Here is a 10527-nt window from a genome sequence, read left to right on the forward strand (position 1 = left end):
TACTGATATAAATTAACAAGAACAATACAGCCGTAAAACATATAGTTTACCTGTACACTACTGATATAAATTAACAAGAACAATACAGTCGTAAAACATATAGTTTACCAGTACACTACTGATATAAATTAACAAGAACAATACAGTCGTAAAACATATAGTCTACCAGTACACTACTGATATAAATTAACAAGAACAATCCAGTCGTAAAACATATAGTCTACCAGTACACTACTGATATAAATTAACAAGAACAATACAGCCGTAAAACATATAGTTTACCTGTACACTACTGATATAAATTAACAAGAACAATACAGTCGTAAAACATATAGTTTACCAGTACACTACTGATATAAATTAACAAGAACAATCCAGCCGTAAAACATATAGTCTACCAGTACACTACTGATATAAATTAACAAGAACAATACAGTCGTAAAACATATAGTCTACCAGTACACTACTGATACAAATTAACAAGAACAATCCAGCCGTAAAACATATAGTCTACCAGTACACTACTGATATAAATTAACAAGAACAATACAATCGTAAAACATATAGTCTACCAGTACACTACTGATATAAATTAACAAGAACAATCCAGTCGTAAAACATATAGTCTACCAGTACACTACTGATATAAATTAACAAGAACAATACAGTCGTAAAACATATAGTCTACCAGTACACTACTGATATAAATTAACAAGAACAATACAATCGTAAAACATATAGTCTACCAGTACACTACTGATATAAATTAACAAGAACAATACAATCGTAAAACATATAGTCTACCAGTACAATACTGATATAAATTAACAAGAACAATACAGTCGTAAAACATATAGTCTACCAGTACACTACTGATATAAATTAACAAGAACAATCCAGTCGTAAAACATATAGTCTACCAGTACACTACTGATATAAATTAACAAGAACAATACAGTCGTAAAACATATAGTCTACCAGTACACTACTCATATAAATTAACAAGAACAATACAGTCGTAAAACATCTTGCACACCTTATGTTTTCATTTTTTTTACTTGTCAATTTTCAAACAAATCTTTGCAGTCAAACCTATAAGCCCCCCCCCAAAAAAAAACACAATCATTGATTGCCAAACGGAATGCGAAATTGAACAGTTTTAACATCTAAGAATGTGGAAATTTTCAGTGATTATTTATTACATGTTCTTACCTATTGTAATGTAGTCCATGTAGTTAAACCTGAAAATTCTCCAAACCCCTTTGATCCCTCATTTGGTGGTATCGATGTTTTTTGAAAAAAAGCCTAAAAAATACTTATTTCGTATTTTTCTTTACACGTTCGTGTAATTTTTCATATATGAGTTATAATTTAAAAGTTTCCAATATTAAAATTTAGATTACTATTTTGAGCAGCTCCTTACATGTCGAAACTTAAAACCCCCAGACCCTTCATCTTCCCTTTCTGGGGGGGGGGGGGTCTCTTGCGACTCATTTCAAAGAAATTAATATTTTCAAGTTTATTTGGTCACGAATTGTGGAAGGAGTTAAAAATCACATAGACAAAATTAAGAATCTATTTGTAGATAATCAAAATGTATTTTACAAATGAGATGCTCGCTTAATAAACGATATGAACCATCATCTTGTACTGTGTATATCTGCGTTGTTAAATTCTCTTTAAGTAAGCAATATTATATAATTTTGGTGTGGAACGCTATTAGTGAAATGGCTGAACGGAATATATGTCATTGTAGATATAATTTTATTTACACCTTTTTTGTTATTTAAATGTCCTAGTGGTTGGCGTGTCAGGCTGTAGCTTAATAGGTCCAAGGGTCGAGACGACATTCTGTTGAACACGCTCCACATTTTCAGTTGTGTGCGTGTTATGATAGCAACCCCGTTAGTTGATTATCTATACGTAGCTCATGTGATGGCGGTAGGTACTGAATGGTCGTCTTCCTTCTTCTGGTGGTTAGCAGTTCCAGAATGGAAACAGTGATGCCTCAAGATTGGGATCTCTGACCTGGCCGTTTATCCCACGTGTGCTTAAGATGTTATTCAGGTTGAAATTTATAACTAAACTTGTACCCGGTGGGACAGCGGTAAGCGAACGGACTTACAACACTAATATCCGGGGTTCGATTCATCTAGAAACCGAATAATTAACATTTGAATTAATTCGTACTAGGGTCTAATTATTTTCCATATTCCAAGTCAGGAAAAATATTTCTTTCAGAAAACAGAGTTATTTCCTATTGAATAAATAGTTTCTCACAATATCTTAAGTCTCCTCATATTTTCAAGTCATAAAACCGGTGTAACATAAAGTCATTGCACATGAGCATCTTGTTGCACTGAGCTACTCAATTCCGAAAACACATTAAATCTATTTGAAAACCAACCAAAAACAAGTCTACCATTGCACCAAACATAAAATTCACTAATGAAATATAATACGCAAGAATAATTTATCTAGACACAAAACAGTTTTCACTGTGACACTTGTGCTTAGTATATATATACAATAATTGAAACAATTGAAAAAATATGGTAACTCCAGGAATTCTAATTATACTGATATTTGAGAGAGTGTTTGGCTAGTTAATTCTAATTATACTGATATTTGAGAGAGTGTTTGGCTAGTTAATTCTAATTATACTGATATTTGAGAGAGTTTTGGCTAGTTAATTCTAATTATACTGATATTTTAGAGAGTGTTTGGCTAGTTAATTCTAATTAAGCTGATATTTGAGAGAATGTTTGGCTAGTTTACCACTGATTCTCTTCACCATTTCTCTGCTTCTTGTTTTTTTTTTTTTTGTTTTTATTTATCTTACGAACTATTATTTAGAGTTATTAATGTAAAGAACTAACAGTCTGGGGACTGAGAAACATAACTTAATTATGACTCCCTTGTTTTATTTTTAAGGATTATAATTCATTTCACGAATGATTAAGAGTTTACACTGCCGACTGATGATTAGCGTAATTGGAAAATTAATGAGACTTCAGCTCAAAGTTAAAAGCATTACTAAACGTGTGGTCATTAAAGTATAAGCCCAAGGCACAATAGATTTATTACGTTATTATTTTTAATTGAATCCGGAATAATCAGGATATAGGATGAAGTTCAAACAGGTAGCAAATAATATTTCTGAGAGCGTTGCCTATTAATAGAGCGTATAATTATATTTTATTTTCAGGAAACTCTCCAAAAGACTTTGTTCCAGTTTATAACAGTCATCATTACGTTATATTTGGCAACGGATCTCTAATGATTAGAGATGCCACCAGGGGAACTGGAGGTTTTTACCTGTGTCAAGCCAGCAACAACGTCGGCGCAGATCTAAGCAAACTTATCTCTTTCAATATTCATGGTAATATAATTGGGTTAAATACTTAATGTTGTTTAAATCATTACGTCAGAAAAATGAGAGGATAAGATCAGAAATAGCGACAAATTCCATTTAGATGAACTAAAAATAACGCTTGCCCTGCAGCAGCGAGTGCAAAATCGGTATAACCTAGTTTGCTAAGCCTATTTTACATTCATTATAGTGTAATGTTCCGTCTTGGTGTCACATTCTTATCAGTCATTGTCAGAAACATTTCGGCTCACTATGTGGAAGTATTTATTTCAGAATATGGGTGTGTGTTAAATTAAAGTAATCTATACTGTATGTTTAGGATGCACTGAAAACTAATGTTTATTTTTCTGAATACTTCAAAATTAAGCCTATAAACTGTCAATAAGCTGAACTGCGTTGCCTTAAAAATGAGGATAGGTTTATAACTCACACACAACTGTTATGCAACTTTATCTTCATTAGTCTTATAAACTACTCTAAACGTATTTGAATGTGGCAGTGGTAGAAAAAAATCGTAGAAACCAATAAAACCTTATTGGTATAAATGAGAAAATAACAATTATTTATTCTAAAGACAAAAATAGCAAAATAAGAAATGTTAACATTTTACTTTAGTGGAAAACTAACTTGGGTAATAAGGAACTACAAAAATATAGATCAGTTTTTAACCATGACGTCAAAGATCTCTCAATTCTCAATGGTGATAATTTCAAAATTGTGCTTTAATAAATGTTTGGAATATGCAGTTTTACGCTGTCTTCTTGGGATTCTATAAATGTAACCCCTGAAGAACGGCTGTCAGTCCGTGGATTCTTTAAATGTAACCCCTAAAGAACGGCTGTTAGTCAGTACAAAACCTGAAACGTTATAAACCATTTTATTTCTCACTTATGATTTACAATAGACGTGTTTGTGTGCTGTATAGATGATTTTGCAAGACGTAAAATAATAATAGCGAGCTGGTCAACATTACGGTTTAGGTATTGTCCTGCCAGAATTGGCTTCTTCTCCAAGAAGTTTTATTTTAGCTGTATATATCTGAAAAATGGCGTTCACCGAAAATGCCGTATATCAAAGCACTTTCTGCGTGTTCTAAATCCACATTCGTTTTTTATGAAAGATCACGTCTAGTTTGTCAGGTTACGGAATTACCGTTAGTTTTGATTGATGATACAATGTTGACTGATAACCACAAGTAGTAGAAACGATATATCAACAATTAGATACGCTGAAGCATTTAGAAATATTTTAATACTCTATTCCAGAAAAGGAGAACAATAAACGATAAAAAATGTGTGTAGACTAAGAAATGGCATTAAATGTTTCTAGCTTTGTTTGTTGGTTGTAAATTTATGGATCTGACCAATCCTTTGAATAATGTTTAATGGCTCTTGCAGGGATATGACTCAGGATATGATTAATTTTTCAAAAACAAACTTGCCTTAAAAAAATTCAAAATCAGGAGCTTAAAGAAGTGACGTAATCATTCCCTTGGTTACCAAAGCTACGTCTTTAAAGCTATAATCAGCTAAAAGTTTCCATTCAACTAAACCAAGGTGAACTATGAGAATCAGTACTACTTAAGTTAAATGTTCTTATAAATGTGTTATCACACATGTATAGGTTTCAAACCTGAATACCTTCAAGGTCATTTAAGGTGAAAAAATTGCCCGCTATCAAGGGAGTCAAAAAAACTTTAGGTTTACTTTCTTTCGGAACCTCACAGCACCACCGGAAGTTCGAGTTCAACAGCAAGTTTACTCAGTCGCTCTTGGCAACAAGCTGGAACTCTCGTGTCTTGCCACGGGCGACCTTCCAATGGACATCTACTGGAGCAAAGATAGTGGACGTGATGGACGTTACATACTGAAACCTAACGGAAGGTAAGTGTACGTGTTTATCCCGGATATCTAAAATTAGATACAAAGAAATACACTTGGTTCGTCAGTGACGTCACTTCTTTTTTATAAATGGTATAATCTATTGTAGTTGCTTCGCCTCCTCGTTTCCATATTATATTCCATTCTTATTAGGAACTTCAAAGTAACATAGTTAATTTAAAATAACACAATATAAAATAAATTCTACCGTTGTTAAATGTATAGTAAGTAAGTACTCCTATTCTTAACGTTAGTGTGTTAAGTTAACGTTACCAAATTTGTTAGTAATTAAATGTATCCGTGAAGCACAATACGATAGGATTCGCTGTGGACGGACTGAATTGACTCCAGTATATAATTACTGCACCGAATTTCTATTAATATTAATGTGCGTTTGTAGAATACTAATTTATGTGTTATTTTAAGATTATTCTTTCTTCAACTTGTCAAAGTTTTGTTAATTTCTCAACTTCGAGGTTGTGCCTCATTATGATGAAATAAACAATTCTAAATTTCTCCCCTGTAAAACTGTTTCTACCTTGTAACTTCTTGGTTGTGTCTCATTATGATGAAATGAACAATCTTGAATTTCACCCTTGTAAAACTGTTTTTACCTTGTAACTTCGAGTTTGTGTCTCATTATTATGAAATGAACAATCTTGAATTTCACCCCTGTAAAACTGTTTTTACCTTGTAACTTCGAGGTTGTGTCTCTTTATGATGAAATGAACAATCTTGAATTTCACCCCTGTAAAACTGTTTTTACCTTGTAACTTCGAGTTTGTGTCTCATTATTATGAAATGAACAATCTTGAATTTCACCCCTGTAAAACTGTTTTTACCTCGTAACGTAGAGGAAATTTGTCGTCTAATGAACACATGGCCAAAATTCAATTAAAGTATAGAATAAACTGACAAGTTTGGGCTAGGGAATCAACAAAAGTTGCCTTAAAAATAAAGTTAAAGTTGTTTAGTAGGATTCCGTCATCCAAATACAAACATGAAACACGTGGTAATTCTGATAAGTTGAGGGATTTAGTATGTTATCGTATGGTGCTGCTATCTACTGTCGAATCTATAAATTAATTTTAAAGACCTAAAAACGTTTAAACAGACCATATAAAAATTCCGGTTTGATTTTTATTGTCATCCGTCAATATATAATTGTCAATATAGAACTTGTGACATACGTGCGGAGTGCATTGTTTTAGGCCGAGCTTCAACTACCAGCATTAGAAACTACACAACAAACCTCAAAATTACTTGCCTATTAAGAATAAAAGAAATCATTACTATACAAATAAGTACAATATGAGCTGTTGTATAAAACAGTGATCACAGTTCTGTTACCATCTGGACTTTGAGTTCGGTTCGTTTGATAGATGGCAACTGTTAACGACAACAACTCCTGAAAATTTATCGTAGTTCAAGTGCTAAATAGAAATTGGTGTTATTTATTTATTGACGATCACCTCACCACGTTATAGATTTTCTTCACAGAATTATATTGGTTAATTATAAATTAGATTCATTCATATTGAATATCAGTATTTGTTGAGAAAAAATGTTTTAGTAGAGTTTAAAAACTTCTAAGTTAGTTTTCAAATACATCTCGTCATAACAGGTACTTGAACGAAAGGCTGCATTATATTATTATTATACATTGAGAAAGTATACATTTGGTGACATCTAAAAGTCTGCGCCAAAATATGTCATGGCTACATAATTTTCAATGTTTTCATTAGAAAATCTAATGTCATTTCTTACAGCTAATATTGGTGATGAGCCGGGAATGGCCTATAGCTAATGTGTCGGGCTGCGGGTTGAAGGGTATGGACTAGAGACGTGATTCCGCTGAACACACTCCAAAAATTCAAATGTGAGCACGTAATGAATTAACAGCCAGTCTCGTTATTGAGTTCAAAGAAATAAAAACCTCCCTTGTGGCAACGGTTGTTGCTGGCTAGCTGCTGCCCTTCTGTTCATTAGTTCAAGATTAGGGATGGCTATACCTAATCCATAGAGCTTCATATCTGACCGTTTTGTCTACGTGTACATAAAGGTGTCCATTCAGATTGAGAATTCCAATTCTGTATTGGTTTTTCTCATTAGCATATATATATTATAAAACATGAATTTGTACTGCTATAAATAAAGCTTAGCTTTTTCATATATTTTTTCAGACTCATTTTGTTCAAATATACATTAAACTAATTAACTTTGCTTAGATATGATAGTTATAGTTATTCTCTGAAAGTAGTTGTAAATTAACATAATTATAAAGAAAAATGATAAGTTTATCTGTTATCAACATTCTTAAAAATATTTTTATTGACAACGATTCGGCCATTTGACCGCGTCAGGTGTTCGTTAACAAACCTGTTAGGCTAATGAAACAAAGGGATAAATCATAAGCCTAAGATATTTGTTAGCGGATATTTTGTACCTGAAGTGTCCAATGGGCGAAAAGCTGCACAATATAAATATGTTAAGAGGGTTGTTATTAATAAGACTTATAATTATCTTCCTTTTATTTAAACATAGTCGACTTAGGCTACAGTGTAGCCATTTACTTTCAATAGTGTAAGATATATTATAGTTGTAGAGTTCTGATGATTCTGTTATGTATTATTAATTTAACAGTGTTTGTGATATTCCTTGTGAACTATATTAACTCTTGGATTTTTGATGGTTTGTTCAGAAGATATGCGTAAAATTATCGTTAATTTGGATCCACCAACGTTTTATTATCACCAAAAGTTTCTAAATAATAAATAAAACTTTGCAAAACTGCGATCAAATCAGACAATTTCCCATTTTGTAGATATAAAGTTAAAAGACATATTTGAAGTATATGAGTCGTGTAGGAAAGAACCCTTAGATTTATATAAATTGAGAGCAACTTTAAAATGTTAGAATGTTTTCCTGTTCTCTAGTGTATATTTCGTGCGATACTTTTCCAGGTATATATTTGAAGAGAAAAATGGGGAAAATTTTAAGGAGTCCATTTTGTTCATCGCTGTAAGTGAGAGAAACGACACAGACAGGTTTAGTTGTCACGTGACAAATGAATATGGAAACACCACGGCGAATTTTCAGGTGATTGTACAGGGTGAGTGAAAGTTTACTTTTTATATAAATGTGATTTTTTTTTGTTCTCGTTTTCGAATTTTTAATACTTGACATTTGGAATAATTCATATTTGATGTTAAACAGTTAAAAAATTTTGTTCTCATCAAAGTTATTTTTAGTTAAACACATAAAGATAATAGACTTTTGTCTATATTAATTACTGTGTAATGTTTGCTATTGGCGATAGATGGCACAAGTTGTACCTGTAGGTTTTTTTATTTCATAGAGGATTTAGGCAGATCATTCAGGATAAACAGACAAAGATGAAATGGATAGGAACTTCATAGGTCCCATTGACAGTTGTATTGACAATTGTACTGTTGTACAAACGGTATAATTTTACATTGTTATATTGGCGCATACATCTACATGAACAATAAATAAATTGTAGATTATATTATATATACATACAAACACAAATATGTGTATAAATATATATGGTCTTGAAATTAATGGAAAGATCCTTCATGAAGATAACTTCTTTCCGTGGATGAAATGCTCAACAATTATTTTTCGCAGTGGGTGGTATAAGTAACTCAGAGTTTTGGTTCTGAATAAAACCAAGAATGCTACACAATTAACCTTTTTAAAGTCTATGAAATAATTAAATTCATAGATTAACTTAAACTTTTCCGTCACTGGGGACGGGTACTTTTGCTTGTTACATACAAAATAAGTGATACTTAAAAATAAGAAAAACTAAAAGAAAGTATATCAGTTAGACCTTAGTTCATTGTACATTTCTTAGATGTTGACTGTATTTGGATATAAATATGCTGAGAGAGAGAGAGATCTCTACCAACCTATCCTCGTGAAACGGGTCTACGGATAAGTCGTTACCTTTAGTTTTTAGAGATCTTAAATAGTAAAATTTTACTCTTTTGCTTAATCTTCGGTTTCAAGAAGTTTACGGATACAACAGTGTATTTACAGAGGCACCAGGAATGCCATCTGGTGTCAGGATTGCGAAGAAAACGGGAAGATCATTAACGTTAACGTGGGACCAACCTCTAAACGGCCATAGTCCCATCACTAGATATCACATTCAATACCAGCAACAAGATTCAGGTATGTTGAGGATAAATCTTACCTCTGGTCAAATTATTTCACTTTTTAATTTACTAAAAGCCAGTTATTAAATTGTTTACACCTGTTGCTTCTTTGACAACTGAGCTGTAGGCAGGTTCTGAGATAATTACGCTACATACTGATTCTTTAAACCTAGAATACTTTTTTAAAACACGTTTTTCTAAACTATTTCTACACTAAATTTCTTGTGGGTCCATAACTTTGTTGGTTCTAAGAGCTAACAACTGCTGGAGCCCTCTATGTATTTTACATAGCGAAAGAGTGGTTCTACTTTGGTGTTTGGTGAGATCGTTACTACACCCAGAGTTGTAAAAAGTTAAACATATAAATTACCTAAAGCGATGTAATATTTGGGCCCCCGCCGGTAATAAACGGAATAAAAATACGTCTGGGGGTTAATAGCTTGTAAAAAAAGTTGAATTAGCACTTTTATGTTCTGTTAAAAATTATATATTTTATTAATTTTAAATAAACCTCTTTCCACTTTATTATGACTGTAGACAGGTGTATTCTAAATAAGCTTGTATCCACTTTAATCTTACTGTAGACAGGTGTATTCTAAACAAGCTTGTATCCACTTTAATCTTACTGTAGACAGGTGTATTCTAAATAAGCTTGTATCCACTTTAATGTTATAGACGGGTGTATTCTTAATAAGCTTGTATCCACTTTAATGTTACTGTAGACAGGTGTATTTTAAATAAGCTTGTATCCACTTTAATGTTACTGTAGACAGGTGTATTCTAAATAAGCTTGTGTCCACTTTAATGTTACTGTAGACAGATGTATTCTAAATAAGCTTGTATCCACTTTAATGTTACTGTAAACGGGTGTATTCTAAATAAGCTTGTGTCCACTTTAATGTTACTGTAGACAGGTGTATTCTAAATAAGCTTGTATCCACTTTAATGTTACTGTAGACAGGTGTATTCTAAATAAGCTTGTATCCACTTTAATGTTACTGTAAACGGGTGTATTCTAAATAAGCTTGTATCCACTTTAATGTTACTGTAAACGGGTGTATTCTAAAAAAGTGGATACAAGCTTAAAATG

At 32.3% G+C, this 10527-nt stretch overlaps 1 protein-coding gene across 1 annotated transcript in view; it reads left to right on the forward strand.

Annotated features, from left to right (window-relative positions):
- Positions 1-8679, forward strand: part of LOC106470991 (Down syndrome cell adhesion molecule-like protein 1 homolog) — a 65108-nt gene extending 56429 nt beyond the window's left edge. Inside the window, exons 9-12 of the mRNA XM_022399629.1 lie at positions 3209-3382; positions 5100-5256; positions 8217-8365; positions 8612-8679. Coding sequence (XP_022255337.1) covers positions 3209-3382; positions 5100-5256; positions 8217-8365; positions 8612-8652 — 521 coding nt within the window. The 3' untranslated portion in view covers positions 8653-8679. The remainder of the gene's footprint in view (positions 1-3208; positions 3383-5099; positions 5257-8216; positions 8366-8611) is intronic.
- Positions 8680-10527: the final 1848 nt, after the last annotated feature.

This window comes from Limulus polyphemus, unplaced genomic scaffold, assembly GCF_000517525.1.
Source record: "Limulus polyphemus unplaced genomic scaffold, Limulus_polyphemus-2.1.2 Scaffold4341, whole genome shotgun sequence".
Taxonomy (NCBI): Eukaryota; Metazoa; Arthropoda; class Merostomata; order Xiphosura; family Limulidae; genus Limulus; species Limulus polyphemus.